The sequence below is a fragment of the Achroia grisella genome, unplaced genomic scaffold (genome assembly GCF_030625045.1).
Source record: "Achroia grisella isolate CSIRO2021 unplaced genomic scaffold, CSIRO_AGI_Agris_v1 utg511, whole genome shotgun sequence".
Classification (NCBI taxonomy): domain Eukaryota; kingdom Metazoa; phylum Arthropoda; class Insecta; order Lepidoptera; family Pyralidae; genus Achroia; species Achroia grisella.
In genome coordinates this window covers 1481863-1501088 of record NW_026712905.1, presented here as the reverse complement: position 1 = coordinate 1501088, position 19226 = coordinate 1481863, and the positions used below count along the sequence as shown (strand labels likewise).

Sequence of the window (19226 nt, the reverse complement as noted above, 5' to 3'; positions counted from 1 at the left end):
ATTAAATATAACACATATTGGGTACATTGATTGTTAAATAAAAAGTATAATCTATCACGTTTAAAATTACTGTTCTTGTTGCTAAGTAACTGTTATGTCTTGCGTGCAAATGTGATGAAATCAAGATTAAATTGTATTTTCTGCCGTATATATATATATATATATACTGATATCTCTATCATTCCAGCGACCAAGCTTACTTTGTAAGATATGTATTTATCACGATGGTTTCCAGGGGGAACCGCGTGGAGGTCAACCTGATATAGTACGTTGCTGGCATTGGGGACATCTTTCCACATTACTAACAATCCCCTTTCCCCCCGAGCTAAGGCATTTAAATTACAGAACATCTTAGTCCTCCAGAATCCCAACTCATTAGTGGTATCACGGGCACGGCATCACGTCATCACGTGATTTACAATAGATTAATGTCAGTAACTTATAAGTGGTATCACGAATATCACATCACGTCATCACGTGATAGACAATACATTAATATCAGTCGATATCTATTTTTAATATTATCTGTAACAAAAACAAAACTTTAGTTCAGGGATTATAGAATCAACAATCGTTAATCAGTTCGTACATTATCTATACATCTATAGATATAAATAAAATTGGAGTGTCTGTTTGTAATATTGAAATAACCGTTTTTTACTACATGCATATATGAATATAAATATGGTACCATACACCAAAATAACATTTTTGTCTGTTTGTTTGTTCCGGCTAATCTCTGAAATGGCTGGACCGATTTTGACTGCACTTTTTTGGCAGGTAGCTGATGTAATAGACTGCTTTTACTTTTAGAAAAAATCTTTTATTTTAGAAAAATAAAGTAAATTCCACGCGGACGAAGTCGCGGGAACAACTAGTCTAATAATGAATATACGCATACAATCATTATCTATACGCAAAGTCATTATGGGACCTATTATGTCATAGTACAAGGCCTTCCTCAAATATAACCTTGGTACATCGAGGAAACTCATATAACCAAGTTTTTATTAACAACATGTATACTTTGTTATAAATATAGCTCATTTAAAAAGATTTAGAGCTGAGTTTCTTGTCCGTTTTCTCAGCTCGATAGCACTCCGAACTGACAGTATAGTAGTAGTTGACATATCATAAGAGTCTATAATAGACCTACATGAATAAACATTTTATTTTATTTCAATATACATGTTAAAAAAGGTCCCCCACCACGTCTGTCTCTATCTTGAACAGTATATTTTCATACGGTTTTTACCTATCAAGGGAATGTTCCCTGAGGAAAGATTTGGTATAGTTCTTAATGAATTATACACCAGATTTTATAACACTGACTTTGCATGCATATTTATTTATTTATTTAACTTTATTATAAAATATGAAACAATTTTATAGACCAACAGTAAATGTAAAAATATATACAGAAAGAATTACCAATAAAACTATCGAGGTACGTTTTATAAAAAAAAACAATAAATATTGTGTAGATAGGAATTCTTGGAAAATAAACAACTGATATGTTTTACTCATAACATATAATTTAGGTAGAATTCGTTATGCATTATTTTATATTTGATTTAAATAATAAAATTATTTAATAACAATTTAAAACGTGTGTAAGTCTTATTTCTCAACAATGCAATATTTATATACATGTATACCTAATAGAAATTATATATAATATTTTTAGAGAGATAACCTCAAGTGCATGAGTATTTATTGCAATGTAACAATTGTAATTACTTATACTACTAAGAAAGCAATTATTATACAGATACATATGTACAACAATAGCTACAACCAATGCAAACTATGTTGCAGCTATTAAAAACCATCCACAGAACGTGACATCCATATTTTAAACTGGTAAGTATACATACATATGAGATAAGATATGATAAGTAATTATTTATATAAAAAAAAATCTATTAAAAAGAGCAACACACAAGTTTCTAGCTCATTCTTCTTGTGATGAATCTGCATTCCGAATGAGTGGTAGAATCAAAACATTACTATTCAAAAGTGCTTGTAATGAGTTTATTTGAATAAAGATTATTTCTATTCTATAAGATAATTGACATTGAAATACTATATAAAATTGGATTGCGTTGTAAATAATGATTTGTATAACTTTAACTGGCTTTATGTTTTTTTATTGTTTCTTTTTTTTATTTATGTAACGCAAATATTAATAAATGGAAAATAATGCACCCTAGGAAGGTACGGGACACCTGAGATACATTATAATTCTATACTAGTTCAGATGACACTATTATAGCTGTATTTTCACTGTTATGTAGACCTAAGATTTAAGATTGCGATAAAAAAATATTATTATTATTATTACTTATACATATATTATATATCAAATACGCAATAAACAAATATTATTATTATTACTTTTTTATACATATTGTTGCTAAATTATTATTATTATTATAATGTAATAAAAAAATTAAACTTAACCAAAATCATCATATATTTTTCTTTTTAATATTTTCTTTTTTCTTAGATTTTAGTATCCGTTTTAGCGAAATGACTAATAGTATAATAATTGCTAAAATAAGAGCTAATAAATCCAAATAGTATTTCTGATAGACGGGTACAAGGAAAGCTGGTGACCGAAGATGAGGAGCGCCTCCCGTGCGGACCACGTGCTGCACCCAGTGTACCAACTCCTTATCAGGCGACGTAGGTCGGTCGTGGTAAATAGCCGACAGCTCCTTCGCTCTTTCTTTATATCTGAAAATTTAAATTTAATATCATCAATTTAGAAGTTACACTAATTTGGTTTGCTTAAGTTAATTCAAATTTCTTTTTGATTTTCTTTTGTTGGATTCTTAAAATATCACATATTCTCATTTTGAGAATTATCTTGGACAAATGGACTAACCAACACAAAAATAATTTTTCAATTCCAACCAGTAGTTCCTGAGATTAGCACGTTCAAACAAACAAACTCTTCAGCTTTATATTAGTATATACATTAGATATTTTATAATTGAAAATATATTTTCACTTTATTGTTCCCTGTAAGTTATATTGAAAGCAAGCAATTAATTACATAAAATAATAAATACTAAAACTTACTTATTATCATTAAGAACATCTTTAATAGCAACCTTCAAATCATCCGCCATTGTGTAAGACAAGCTCACTCTTATAGCAAAACCTTTGTTTACAGCTCTTTCGATATTAACAAACTGATCGGCAAATACTGGAATTCCAATTACGGGTTTTCCAAAATGTACAGTCTCAGTTGTTGAAAGATGTCCACCGTGAGTTATGAACAGGATACAATTTGGATGCGCTGAAATTGTATTATAAAAAAATAAGTCATATATAGGTACACCCAATATATTATAATAATAATAATAATATATTGTAACTAAATTTTACCTGTTCATGAATACCAATTAAAATGTTATCGAGATGTAATTAGGTACAACTTAACGTATTCTAAAACACTATACTATACTAATAATTACACTCGTGAACTCAAATGTTTTTATCATGCAAGGCATCGAACCCGCGATCATCGGAATTAAGGCGGTGTGCTAAACCGCTAGATCACCAAGATCGATAAGTTATAATTAAGTTAAGGAATCTGCAAAACGGCCATTATTTTACGAATAGTATATAATTTCCTGATTTACCTAAAATGCCATGTTGTGGAGCCCATTGAACTATATGAACATTTTCCGGCAAATCAGAAACCACTTCTTCAAATTTCCACAGCACGGTTTGTTTCAATTCACCAAATACTTTCAATAAGCCCCTTTTTATTTCATCCGGAAGATCTTTACTTTTGAGATTTGAACCCATGCTAAAGTATATCAAACCACTTTTTGAATTGTCCAATAAGTTCTTCAGATCCTGTTAAATATATTGAGCAAGTATAATAAATAATAACTTTCACATCTAGTGTATTGGCATTTACCATATTTAGTATTATTACCAGACAAAGAATCTCTATACAATAGAAAGTGGTACACTTGAATATCTTACCAATATTATTTGTTGTTGTTGTTAAGCTTTGAAATTATAGCAATAACATTCTTGACCGCAGAACCATCCAGAATAGTAAAACATGTCAGATATGTCATAGTATACATATAACTAAAATAGACTGTTATGTATATATTACGTATAATGTATATATAAAAATATCCAGACCAATATAAACAGACGTACAAATGGAAATCTTTGTATTTTGCAAGGATCAAACCCACGCCACCACTATCGGAACTTGAGGTAGTGTGTGAAACTGTTACGCTAAATTCTAGAAAAATCTAATTTCTTACAGGAGTAATAAAATAGAAGATTTTTTAAATATTTTTTTTTACAAATATTCTTAGTATTTTAAAGTGTTGGTGTCACAGTTTAATTCTGAGACCGATGATAATGGGTATATCAGTCGAAGTACATCAGAAAGGGATTTTGACAGGGGGAGAGGAGGTGGGCCCTCAAATAATGACTGTGGTGGGTACCGGAAGGATTTTATATATATTGTGTATGTAATCATTCATCTTTATATAGTATACAGTATTTATTATATAGAGATATCATAATATTATTTAGAGGAAGACTGTAAACATTCGTCTGCGTGGGCACCTCAGTGTTAGCTGTTTCATTCGCCAAGCATGATATGTTTCGCTTATAGGGTGCAGATTAGGCTATCACATAACTGAATAAGAGGCATGACATCTTAGAGTGGTGATACATGATAATGTGATAGCCCTAGTGGTGTTCATGTATATTGGCAATGGTTACTATCTATCATTAGGTAGGCCGGTAGAATATTCAGCCTATAGCCTATATTCCTAATTCTACATGTTCTGTAATGTTACTATATATTGCAATACTTACTTCTGGCAATGGTTTCACATTAGAATCTATATGATATCCTGCAATAGGTATATAATTTTGTGGTAATCTAGTTGCTTGTCCTAACGATACGTGAGAATTTCCCAAAATTAAGGATATATTGCCATTGACGTCATAAAATGAAGGAATGTCTTTGTTTCTCATAGTGAAGTAGGGTCCAATAAAACTTTCGAAATCTTCTTTACAAGCAACATCTGCATAACTAAAACATATATTATTAGTAACAATTACTTATTCTAGTCGACAGTATCCTTTTCTTTACGCTATACTAGTTTCAATTCAATAACTTTAAAATGTATAGTGACTAACAAACTTATTTTATTCAATACATACAAAAGATATCGCAAGACTGATCAAGTCCTGCTTATATACTTGATATTATGTATTGTCTTAGAGACAATAAACATGTCTATTTTGTCCAATTCATTAATTTCATTATTACCACATTGATAAATACATTCAACAATATTATACATACTTTTTTCTCATTTTATTACATCTCATTCAACTCTTTAATGTCGTACTATATAACATAATTTGTACATATATCAGAAGGCGTCACTTAAATTAAATACTTACAAAGTTTTGAATGCCAAGGTTCTCAACTGAGTATAAAGTTCACTAACTCGCTGCTTGAAACCATATGGTGGTATGTTACTTGACATAATGTCTGGTACATAAACTGGATTTGTATTTTCATCAATTAAACTAAGTATTAATGAATGAGGTTCGATAGTAGAAACCCAGATAAAAGGGCATTCGTATAATGAAGATAATCTGAAATAGTTGAAATTAAATTATTTTTAATAAAGATGACACTTATTGCATAAGTAATAAAACATAAAGTTAATGCTATCAATAATAATAATGATATCAATAGCAGGCATAAATCTAGAAATCCAACACGATTATTGTTGCCGCCATGTAGAAGTACACTTTATGAAAAAAATTGTTACGTAACGATGGCAAAAATATACAATAATATACCAAAATTTAAAGAACTGCCTATGAAGCCCTTTAAGTTAGCATTTAAGAAATGGTTAATAGATAAATGCTTTTACAATATGCAGAAGTATTTTCAACGATGATCGACTACTACAACATATCCTCAGCGCTCAACTTCAATCACGGATTATTTATTTCCTATAAATGACATATATGTTAGTATTATTAAATAGACTTCAGAAATAGTTGCCTAGTTTATTTGCCACTTGGCTGCAGATCATGACAACCTAGTTATTAAAAACCTTGACGATCTTCTCGACTTAATACAATGTTAAAGTTCATTATTTTATGATGTTGCGGAAAATCATATATAGTGTATTTTATTAGGTCGGTTGATAATAATAAAACATTATAATACCAATTTTATACTGAATTATAATAGACTTCCGTATTCGATTAATCATCTATTTTCTAACAACAAAACATCGAGTATCATTATTTATTAAATAAATAAAGCTAATGTATCTAAATTTTTATAATAAATATAACATCGCCTCACAATATCTATTCAATAACAATTCCTCAACAATATCAATTCTCAAAAACAATTTTAGCAATACCTAGTAAATTACATGAGAGTTTATTACTCACTCACTCACTCACCCAGAATAAGTATCATAAAACATCCATTCGGCGACAACTGCATCAAACCTCTGGTTGGTGTCACTTAATAATTTAACAACGTTAACATTCGTAATAGTATTTTCAAATAATTTGGTGAATAATTTAAACTTTTTTACTGGATCATTGAACACCATTTTGTTGTTCAATATTAGTGTAATATTTGGTATATTTCCTGGAATTAGAAAAACATTAATTATTATATTGAAAAGCCACTTACAATGGCTTAAGCTTATTTACCAATTCATTTATACATAAAAATGTCACGCATTTTCATGCGTGCAAAAAATAAACTAATTAAAAACACATATTAAATGTCAACTAACCTGCAAACAATTCAAAATTCTCACTAACATCTATCTGTACCAAATTCTTTCGGGGATTCTTGGTTGGAAATGGTGTAATATACGTAACCTGAAAACAATAAATATATATTCTTGTCGTCTAAGAAATTTACATATTCACGCATACTAAGAAATGTATATTCTCACTAATATAGATACTATACAAATAATGAATATTTACTTCATGTTCAGCATCCAGTAGATGTCTAACCACATTATCACCAAGAATACTATGGCTCTTGGCAGGAAATGGAAATACTACTAATAATTTGTATGCATTGCAGAAGTTTATTGCTACTGTTACAAAGAATAACCATAGAACCAACTTGTCCATTATCTGGAAAAAAATACACTTTAAGGTAAATTAAAGTAGATTATACTACAATATACTCATAATAAATATAGTATTTATATACAAAATTTAATTAATATCCGAGTATAATAAAAACGCCATTACATATAACACCATTAGAATAGAACAGAATAGAATAGAAAATCATTTATTCAAATAAACTTAATTTAATCACTTCTGAATAGTCAACAATTTTTTTTTAAATCTACCGCTCATTCGGAAAGCTGTCTTATCACAAGAAACTTGTGTGTTGCTCTTTTAAACAATCCTTGTAAGTTCACATTTTACAAGTTGAAACGTGTGAATAGAATAGAAAAACTACCAATTCACAGCACTAATTTATTTAGGCTCAAATATAAAAACAATACAATAAGATTAAATCAGTCGTAGTGATAACAGCAGACTAGTCCCTACAAGCAGCACTCATTCACGAGTATGATGGATGAGCCAGCCATCACTGCGCTCGACTATTATTTTCAAATCGCAATAATAATTTTGTTTATAAGACAAATTTCAAACTCCAAATTCAATACGAATTTGGAATACGAAAACTACGAATTCCAAATTCAAAATATAAAAGACGTTTTATGTCTCGTTCAGCTGTTTAATTGTGAAAAGGTAACAGATCTATCTGACAGTGACATCTATCAGACTCATTGTCGCATGTATATCTAGTATTAATATAGATTGAAATATAGGAACCACGTGGATAATTTCAGACTACATCCCAAATAACTAATGTTAGTTATTATATAAAAATGTCCAAAAAATAAAAAAAATGTTATCACTTAGGGGTATGAAAAATAGATAGTTAGTAGCTGATTCTCAGACCCAGTAGGTATATGCTTATAAAATTTCAAAAAATCGGTCAAGCCGTTTCGGAGGTGTCTTGTAACTAACATTGTGATAGGAGAATTTTATATATGGGTATATAGGTATGACATATAGAAAATGTTCTAAAAATATAAATTAAAAAAATAAAGACTTTAACAACAAGCATTATGGAATTCACTTACCCCAAAAGATATTGATAATTATAATATAATAAAAATATTTACATAATTAAAATACCACTAATTATAGCCACACAATTTCCAACCAAAATATACCTATATTTTTTTTAATATTAACAATTTTCACTTAATGTTTTTATAACTTATACAAACCCTAAATATTATGTATCAGTGTTATTTAAATTGCTTGATAACAACGCAACCACATAGAGACAGGTTCAGTCACAAACTCGTTCATAATCTTGTATGTTTAAACGGTTATCATCAGAAAACAAAATGGCTGTCTAACATCAGCTGTTTATCGAATATATATCATCCAAACAGTTTTTGTCACGTATATAGATACGTATCCTGATTCTGTGATATGTAAAGACGACTGAGTTTTCTGAACTACTGTTATCAAATGCTGATAGATTGGCAGACAAACACAATGTTTGTTAATCTGTATCTCAGAGAACGTCATGATAAACAATTATTTTATGCTAGTATAGTTAGAATTTAATCTACTATAGTTTTCGTTCGGCTGCAATATCACTAATTACTCAATAAACGATTACTATGGCAATAGTTGTTTACTATATTATTGTTAAACACATAATATTAACAAACTGGTTTTAAAAAAAGTGAGAAGACTTGTAAGAAAATTCTGTTAATTTTGTTGACAATATTTAGTTTTAGTAAACATTGCATCGAAATAGTCAGTCCAGTCATTTTATTATTGCAAGACATTAAAACAAAATTATTATATAAATAATTTATTTTTCTAAAAACTTATTAAAAGCATTTTTTTTATTCTTATATACTTAGAACATATTTAATTTAAATTTAAAAAAATATGTGGATCAAAATAATTCAGTTCTTCTTTTTCAAATTCTGCTTCTTGTTATACATTAAGACCCGCAATGATAATTTAAATGCAACTACTAATACTAAAATGATTGCTGCAATAACTGCCAACAGATCTAAATAGTATTTCTGATAGCACGGAACATTGAGCGCAGGAGATCTCAAATGCGGGGCGCCTCCCGTCCGCACCACGTGCTCTACCCAGTGCACCAACTCCTCACTCGATGGGACGGGCCGGTCGTGATAAATTTCCGAGAGCTCCTTCACCTTATTTTTGTATCTGAAAAAAAAATACAACCAATGATGCTATGTCTAAGCCTTACACATCTATATTATATATAGTAGAAATCTAACAAATTAATAAAAGACATCACGAATGTAGTACGGAAGAAAACTAACCCAAACAGAACAGAATAAATTAATTCTATTCTGTTTGGGTTAGTTTTCTTTATATATTAAAATTGAACAGAAGATAATATAATGATATTTATAACTGTTATTACATATCTCTGCCTAATTTCAGCATTGATACTATAAAAAAAATAACATTTGACAATAACACCTTAATGATGATGATTGATAATAAATATGTATAATAATAATTAATCAAAGTCCACTGTTTCTTGAAATTATTTACGCCATAGGCATAGATTATTGACATAAATCTGATAATTTAATATGTTTTTCAATGTTTACATTGAAGGACATTAATAATTAAAGTATAAACTAAATAATTTTAACCACTTACTTAGGATTACTGATAGCTTCGTCTATAGCTGCTTTGAATTTATCCAACATTGTGTAAGATAAAGGCACTTTTATAGCAAATCCTCTACTCACAGCCCTTTCAATATTAACGAATTGATCACCAAACACTGGTATTCCAATAATTGGTTTTCCAAAATGAACAGTTTCGGTTGTGGACAGCAGTCCACCGTGTGTGATGAAAAGTATACAATTTGGATGTGCTAAAATGATACAATATAAAGAAATTTCACACAAAAATATGTAAATAAAAACGTCTATAATTTGTGAATTATAAAATAATTACCTAATATACTATGTTGTGGAGCCCATTGAACTATATGTACATTTTTGGGCAAATTTGGAATTGCTTCTTCAAATTTCCATAGCACTGTTTGTTTCAGGTCACGGAAAATTTTTAGGAATCCCTGTTTTAAGTTGTCCGGGAGATCTTTGCTTTTCAAGTTTGATCCCATGCTGAAGTAAATTAAGCCATTCTTTGCATTGTCCAATAGTTTTTTCAAGTCCTGTTAAATTATTTATCGACATTTGTTAAAATATGTATAATCATGTTAAATCTAACTACTTTAACTGCATGCATGATATTCACTTTTAAATATATATAAAATCAAAATTAAGGCTTTACTGACATTTTTGTATACTTACTTCTGGTAATGGTGCTACTTTAGGATTAATATGGTATCCTGCGATAGGCTTGTAGTTTTGAGGTAATCTGATTGATTGTCCTAAAGATACATGAGAATTACCCAAAACCAAAGATGCATTATGGCTAACTTCAAGGAATGAAGGAATAGGTTTTCCTCTCTGAATTAGGTATGGCCAAATCAATCTTCTGACTTCCTCTTCAATGACACCATTCCAATAACTAAAAAATGGCGTACGGAATAATCACCTTCTTGCGCTTTTATATTAACTAAAATTGGCTCCATTTCCCTTTGATAAATTTTAGTTACATAATGTTAATAAAATTAACGAGATAGAGGTCTATCTACTCGTCTAGATATTCTATTTAAATTAATAAACATAAATTGTAATTTGTATACTTACAAAGTTTTAAACGCTGAGCTTACAAGCTGCAGGAGAAGTCCGCTTACTCGTTCTTTGAAATTGAATGGTGGTATACTACTTGACAGACGGTCTGGCACGTAGGCTGGATTAGTACTTTCATCAATTAAACTAAGTATAACCCAATGTGGATCGATAGTGGAAAACCAGATGAGAGGACAGTCAAATATTGTAGCTATCCTGAAACAATGAAGTCAAAGATTCTAATATTTTGTGGTTCTTACAACGATATCTAGTTTTAATGATAATGACGATATGTGAGTCGGTTTTTAAGTTTATTCCAGTAGTAGTGATGACGGTTTAAGTAGAAAAAGACTAAGCGCTGTTTTAGTTAGGTAGGCAGATTTGTCCGCTGGTAATAATTGTTTACATCTAACGCCATCGCTATAGACCCGTGACCAACACGTTTATAACAGCGTTGAAATATCGGGAGTTCTTAAATAATATTACCATGAATATACCATCTCGTTAATACATATGATGCATGCAAATATATTTTTACTCTTCCAATTAATTCAAAATTCTACTTCTGTCGTCGTAGTAGTAAGAATCTTGAAGATTACGAGGATCTCTCGAGGAGCTCCTTTAGTCTAAAAAACATAAAGCACAAATGTATACCCTGAGTAAGCGTCATTGTACATCCATTCAGCTATCACTGCATCAAATTTCTGATTAGTGTCGCCGAGCACTTTTGCAACATTTGGATTCTCGACGGTTTTCGCGAACAAATCCTTTGTGAATTGAAACATCAACAGAGGATTATCGATGTTTACTTCTTCATTCAGTAGCGCCTTTACATTTAGGAGGTCCTCTGAAAATTAAAATATTATTATAATAATAATTAGTAGTATCCGCATGATAGTGCGCGTGTAAATGCGATCTATTATTTTAGCAGCAAATGCAATATATAAAATTCTCGACTGATACCTATGAAATTCTCAGTGTAAGTTCAGTAGGTTTTAGAATAAGACGAAAACCAATTTACATATCCCTAAGTGATATAGGTGGTCCAAATTTTTATTTTTTGGACAATATTTTTTATGTTATTTTTTAAGGATTTGGCATAAAAAATAAATACAGTAAATTTTTATCCTTTTAGCATTATGCCCTATAGCGATATTACTACTCTAATAATTTGCTTCTGTTTTGATTTCTGTCAATAACTGATTAATTTACAATATATGGCAAAACAATGTTTGCCGAGTCAGCTAGTTATTTAATAAAATTGTAGGTAATTAGTTTACTCCTTTGTATTTATGAGTACCTCAGCTTTCTTTAGCCTTTATGTTAACCCATATTTAACAAGTATGCATTGATAATTACACACCAATTACTTTAGCCGTTTCTATGTGAAAGGGTAACATACAAACAGCCAGTTTTCGCTTCTCCACTACTTTACGTTTTTATTATATGTAAAGAAAATGTATAAATTGTTTATTCAAACATAGGATACTTTTTATTCATTCTATGAAAGCCATACAACTTTTTAATAAGAATAATACCTTCATCACTGTTATACGAGATGGGATAATCAGACGTATTGTCAACTCGACATTATGTCCTAGTGGATGTAACACTTTATATATTCAACTATATTTAAATCCAACGTAATAGCAGTCGATTACTGCCAGCTCTTGGATTAATTTGGTTCGTTATTTATATTGATAGTTCTATCACCACATCGCCAAAAATATGAATTGACTGTCAATCGTTTTTAGTGCCGACCATATTTGAACTAAGGTCGAAGTAGAAGTAATAAATCATTGGACTACGATGCCCTTAGTAGTTACCCAATTTTAAGTTTTTCCATGAATTCTTCAGTGTCATAAGCACAAACTCTGCCTAATTCGTCGAAGTAAATTTCTTTATTTATATAAATACATATCTTACAGTGTGTAATGTAGGTTGAAATAAAAATGGTGAGATTAGATTGTTCATCAACTCACCCGGCATTAGATCAAAATTGGAACTAACATCTAACTGTTGTAGATTTGGATGTGGGTTCTTGACTGGAAACAGCGTGACGAATGTAACCTGAAAGAAAATAAGTCATATTAAAAATATCTGCAAGAAATTGTGTCAAGAAATGTTGATAATGGAATGGTGCATCCGGCTGGCTGAGCACCAGTAAAGGATGATAGGATGAGGATGAAGTCAGGTCAGAAAGTTCTTTAGATGATTTTGAAGATGGTCTTATAGGCGAGACCACTTTACGTCGACCTGACATTGTACGTTGCCAGCTATGGAGTCGGTACTCCCAATTAATGAAGATTACAAATTTCCAACAAAATATTTTTTCGCTGCAAATATTCATCTCTTCGATCCTATCCTATAATTATAACGTAGTCTAGAATCTACGGGGCCATTAAAATTAAAATATTTAAAGAAATGTTTTGGTCGCCTGAGTAGTGACCTACATATATTTGGCAGCAAACCGTTTTTGCAATCTGTGAGATCATAGATGCGATTTTATTTTTTTACCTGTTAAATATTTCCGATGATCGAATAGGACTTTTATAATATCTCAAAACAATCAACACAGCGCCACACAGAGCTTGTGTTATGGGTAGAGCTACATAGATAACTGATATAAATACTTAAATAGTTTTTTATAAAATTATATACTTACATAGAAAACTTTCTATATTTTCATTCTCCTACCTCATGTCCAGCTTGAAGTAAATGGTCGACCACATTACTGCCGAGAATATTATGACTTTTTCCAGGTATTGGGAAAATGACTAAGAATCTATATGCTTCACTCAAATTTGAAAACACTGCAAGAGCGAGAATTAACCCTAACCACCGGGCCATTATCTGAAAATAAAACGGTCTATAATTACTTTTATTAAATAATAATACTAATTATAATCCTGAGCTATTCACACAATGCCATCTATTTCTAAGTTAAGCGAAATAAATGGATTCTAAAGAAAATAGAAATAAAATATATCTAGATATACATACATAAATAGTTTTTCAAACCAATACAAACAATTATAATAATGAATACAAATGTTTATATTATGCGAGGAATCGAAACCGAGTTCGCTACAATACCAAGGCTGTTAAATATATTTCTAGGGTTAAATATATTCTGGTCGTGAAGGCGAATTGCCATAATGACGTTTTCGTATACACATTTCAGCGCATCAATATATAGTCAATTTGGCACAGCAGGATAGACTGTAGCACCGCCCACATCTCGATAGAATCAACGGCTTTTTCATAGTCCACAAACGCCAAGCAAAGTGTCAGGTTGTACTCTTCGGTCTTCTGAATTACTTGCCTCAGCATATGAATGTGGTCTATGGTATTGAAACCTTTTCAGAACCCGGCTTGTTCGGGAGGCTGGAAGTCGTCAAACCTGAGCGCGGTACAATTCATGATGACTCTCCAAAACAGGTTATAAATATGGCCAGCAGTATTACGGGCCTGAAATTATTCAGAAGCGATATGTCTTCTTTAAGAACATAACCACCACACCCCTGTGCCAGTTTTTGGACGGAAGAAGGATGATGACGGAGTTGGATAGGTTCTGAATGATTCGTAGAACAGGTCTACCTCCAACAATTGTAAGTAGCTAATGACGTGGTCTGTTCTTGATATATTTCTACTTAAATATATTCTGGCGGCGTGATGGGCAGGGTCATTGGGCTCCCTAAAATATGGTCGACGTTTTCGTCATCACCATCACTATGGCAGCTCATCCGTATATAGTGAACGGGGCACAGTTCACGGATAGACTGTAGGGACTGATCTGTTCTCATCACACTTGATTTTCTCTTATTTAGTTATTTAACCAGTTGGTTGTATATTTAATATTTTTTATATTTGAGTATTTAATTGAATTAGTTGCAAATTGGTAGTTTGTATTCACACACTTAAACTTAAAAATGTAAAGTAATAATAAAATTATTTAAAAGAGCAACACGCAAGTTTCTCTCTCGTACTTCTTGTGATGAGATAGCTTTCCGAATGAGCGGTAGTTTAAAAAAAAATGTGATGACTATTCAATGTAAGTTTATTTGAATAAATGATTTTCTATTCTATTCTATTCTATAATCCTGCCGTCATCTGTTGTAAGTCGCGTCAGTTAGCTCTGTCCAGCAGCCAATAGTCTCATTTACACAATTAGTATTAATTTAGCCTTAACCACGAGTCAAGGATTTAGAGATCTGCCTGCTAAATTGCCGATACTACGTCGTTTCGAGACTGCAGGACTACGAGTATATTCGCCTTTCATCCATTAATTTGAGGGAGAGTTTGATATTTTTCTAGTTCTTTTTACGTAGCGGGTTTGATTTTTTTAGCTGCTTATGAACGTCAACTTTTTGTATTCATATTTGTTCAGCGGTCACTCAAGTACTTACCTCATCAACACCCATGAAATTGATAAGATCAGTTTACAATATCTTATATATAAAATTCTCGTGTCACAGTTATCGTTCCGTTCCTCCGGAATATTTTCTCATGAAATAGCGTATTGAATTTGGTCTGAGAATCGGTCTTTTTTCATCCATAAATGTTAACAGGTAGTCCGATTTTTTTTTTAACTCAAAACGCCGATAGTAGTTATCGTTTATAAAAACACAAAAATATAGTTAACAAAACAATTAAAAACAATTTAACTTTGTCATGATCAATTGATTACGTGGTCTTCCTAGTGATCTTGAAAAAATCATTTTTTTTTTCATAAAATGTCTAGAATGTGTAAAGCGATTTTAGATGGGCAGTCGTTTTAAAAATACAGCAGGTAAAATATGGTCGCGCGCAGTGAGTTGGCAGTTAGATCCGTCATATTCGTGAACGTCGGCTTTATACCTGGCCTTTTTATTAATATATTTGTTTCATCACACTTGATTTTCTCTTATTTAGTTATTTAACCAGTTGGTTGAATATTTAATATTTTTTCTATTTGAGTATTTAATTGAATTAGTTGCAAATTGGTAGTTTGTATTCACACACTTAAACTTAAAAATGTAAAGTAACAATAAAATTATTTAAAAGAGCAACACGCAAGTTTCTTGCACGTTCTTGTGATGAGATAGCTTTCCGAATGAGCGGTAGTTTAAAAAAAAATGTGATGACTATTCAATGTAAGTTTATTTGAATAAATGATTTTCTATTCTATTCAAACCGGTTTTCGATAATCGAAAGACGTCATCTGTTGTTTAAGTCGACACAAAACAATAACGAATCTTTGAATCTTTGAGCAGCCAATAGTCTCATTTACACAATTAGTATTAATTTAGCCTTAACCACGAGTCAAGGATTTAGAGATCTGCCTGCTAAATTGCCGATACTACGTCGTTTCGAGACTGCAGGACTACGAGTATATTCGCCTTTCATCCATTAATTTGAGGGAGAGTTTGATATTTTTCTAGTTCTTTTTACGTAGCGGGTTTTGATTTTTTTAGCTACTTATGAACGTCATCTTTTTGTATTTATATTTGTTCCCTTAATCACCAAGTACTTACCTACATAAACACTAATGAAATTGATAAGATCAGAAAAATGTACAATATCTTATATATAAAATTTTCAAAACTTCAATTTTTTTATAGCAAAAAACAAAAAAAAAATACGAATTTACAACTTTTATTTCAATTCTCATCAAACTTTTTTTTAGCGTATTTGAGTAGGTCTGAGAATCGGCCAACATCTATTTTTCATCCACCTAAATGTTAAGGGTAGTCCACCCCTAATTTTTTTTTTATTTTAACTCAAAACGACCTTTGCCGGGACAGCTAGTCAGAATATAAAAACACAAAAATATTGTTAACATAACAATTAAAAACAATTTAACTTTGTCATGATCAATTGATTAAGAAACAAGTTTACTAAGCATTCAATTTATATTTCCGCATTAAATTACAATGTTACAAAATGTTTGCCTTACTTTGTAATATTTTTTCTGTGGATCTAATTCTACTTATGTACAAAAACGCTTCATACTTTTAAACAGTTCACAATTAACAAGCCTTTAATTCATCACATCAATAAAGCCCTCTAATATAATTATGTAAAGTCTGTTTGTTAGAATAAATTCACAATTCAAACTGACTATAAATCTCTACGAAGCATTAAATATAAGTGAAGTTCTTCCGTATTATTGTTTTGTAGTTTTATTTTATCATTAGTTGTAGTATTAGTTGCGTCATTTGTGTATCAGCGTGTCAATTGACTTACCACACTATAGTTTGTTTTATAAACAGTCCAAAAATACATTTAATTAGTTCATGTCAGCTGACAACAAATTCGAATCAGCTGATAGCTTTAAAAATAACCTTTAAATACAACCTTTCGTCTCCCCTTTCAACCCCTTACAAGCCTTTCGTTAAATATATTATACTATGTTCTTTCTCAAGGTTTTGGTACCAAATTTCATTTAAATCGTCTTAGTAGTTTTGACATGACAGCGCGACAGACAGAGGTACTTTCGCATTTATAATATTAATAAAGTATAATGTACACAATTGAGCCATGTTGTTCTAACATAAAAATTTGATGTATTATGGTCGAATCTCAAACAGTTTTAAATACTAGTATAATTAATCAGGTCTTAACAGGAATAATTTTGAGGTAAATAAGTACTTACTTATCTCGGACTGGTTTCCACTAGCCGTTACGATTTAACTGAAGTACAGCGATGTCAATGTCGATAATGTAGTGCTTACTTATTTATTTACTTATATTTCTTGGTATATAAGTTATTATTGACAAAGTATCGGCTCATTAGCCACAGCTCCACGTTTTTACTCCGCGGTGTCTGCGCGGGGAATATACGTGATGTATATATATCTCCCCTCTTGCGCATCGCGGCCCGTGTACGCTCGGCGCGAGACGATGGCGACAAGTTAATGAACCGCTAATGTTACAGATTCACTACTAGGTAGGTTTTAACAGTTTGTTTAACTACCGTCACTGGATGGGCCAACAAAACATAGCGACAGGCACACAAAGCTGACGGTATCCTTGCACCTTACTTAGTAAACGATGTTTTTTTTCTGGACGATAAGGGAATGAAGCACCCACCTGTGCTTACAGTTTACGCTGACAGGGAATCAGAGGAGGGTGATAATATGAGCATAAAATCAGGTCAGCTAGTTCATCATGGCATATTGACCACGATAGTATCCAGGAGGAACCGCCAACCAGACATGGTACATTGCTAGCAATGGATTTATTAGTTCACTTTACTAACAATCCTTACTTCGCCCCCAAATAATCGATAAATCATGCGTATTATTTTAAAGTTTAAAAATAATTGTATTATCTTGCCTCTATATCAATTAATCAAGCGAAATATTCATGTAGGTCTACTGCAGACTTTTATAGCATGTATGTACATCAATCTGCTATCAGTTCGGTGCTTTCGAACTGAGAAAAACTGACAAGAAACTCAGCTTTCTTTTTAAATAAAATTGTACATGTTTACAATAATATAAATTGAAATTTGGGGTAATAGAGTGACCACTAGCATATGGTAATTTTGTCAAAGCAAATTAAAATTTTGTCAAAAGCCAAAATAGCCTAATCAGTATTCGTAACCCAAACAGACCAGTCTATATCTATATAGATATCTTAAACATTTCTACGCGTTCTCAGTAACATTTGTTAAAATAATAATCCAGTAACGATGTCTCAATTAATTCATATAAACAGCAACACCCGCATGTAATAATTTTAAGAGCATCTCAGATAATTAAAATTGTAATGTGAGTGTTATTGGGCGTAATAGTTGGATATTTGTGTTGTTGTGATAACAGAGAATCTTGTATTCTTCCATCTACTCAAAGAAGACCAGGACCAGGTCAAGGTAAGATGATAATAGTTTACTTCCCCTTTTGAAAAATAGAAAATTCTATTGAAATTATTAATACAATTGTTGATTTAATAATTTGGTAAGCACAATACCCTTGCACAATATGGACAATTCGTTATTCGCCGCCATCTAACAAGGAAACAACCACCGCATGCATCAATTTTAATTATTAAATATTATAACAAACTGTATTTGTGTCGCAAGTTCTTCAAAACGTCCACGCAGATCAATGTGCAATTTGGGTGAGTCAAATATCTATATATATAAATAAAATTGGAGTGTCTGTTTTTAATATTGAAATAACCGTTTTTTACTACATGTATGTGAATATAAATACGGTACATACACCAAAATAACACTTTTTTATATTTTTGTCTGTCTGTCTGTTTGTTCTGGCTAATCTTTGAAATGACTGGACCGATTTTGACGGGACTTCTTTTGGTAGGTAGCTGATATAATAAGGAGTAACTTAAGCTACTTTTATTTTAGAAAAATAAAGTAGA

The 19226-nt window shown here is 31.1% G+C and overlaps 2 protein-coding genes across 2 annotated transcripts; both read right to left on the bottom strand.

Moving 5' to 3' along the window:
• Nucleotides 1–2483: 2483 nt before the first annotated feature.
• On the bottom strand, nucleotides 2484–7188 carry LOC131846623 (UDP-glucosyltransferase 2-like; the record flags this gene model as incomplete). The annotated part of the gene is made up of 8 exons (XM_059195972.1): nucleotides 7036–7188; nucleotides 6837–6924; nucleotides 6493–6685; nucleotides 5464–5661; nucleotides 4867–5086; nucleotides 3654–3873; nucleotides 3088–3307; nucleotides 2484–2739 (listed from the first exon to the last, which is right to left on the bottom strand). Coding segments are annotated over exons 1-8 (1548 nt in total), but the record flags the coding sequence as incomplete, so codon positions are not given.
• A 1846-nt stretch (nucleotides 7189–9034) lies between these two features.
• On the bottom strand, nucleotides 9035–17664 carry LOC131846634 (UDP-glucosyltransferase 2-like). The gene is made up of 9 exons (XM_059195987.1): nucleotides 17497–17664; nucleotides 13557–13712; nucleotides 12842–12929; nucleotides 11514–11706; nucleotides 10878–11075; nucleotides 10476–10695; nucleotides 10117–10336; nucleotides 9814–10033; nucleotides 9035–9345 (listed from the first exon to the last, which is right to left on the bottom strand). The coding sequence occupies exons 2-9, from the start codon at nucleotides 13707–13709 to the stop codon at nucleotides 9072–9074; spliced, it is 1566 nt and encodes a 521-aa protein (XP_059051970.1). The 5' UTR covers nucleotides 13710–13712; nucleotides 17497–17664; the 3' UTR covers nucleotides 9035–9071.
• Nucleotides 17665–19226: the final 1562 nt, after the last annotated feature.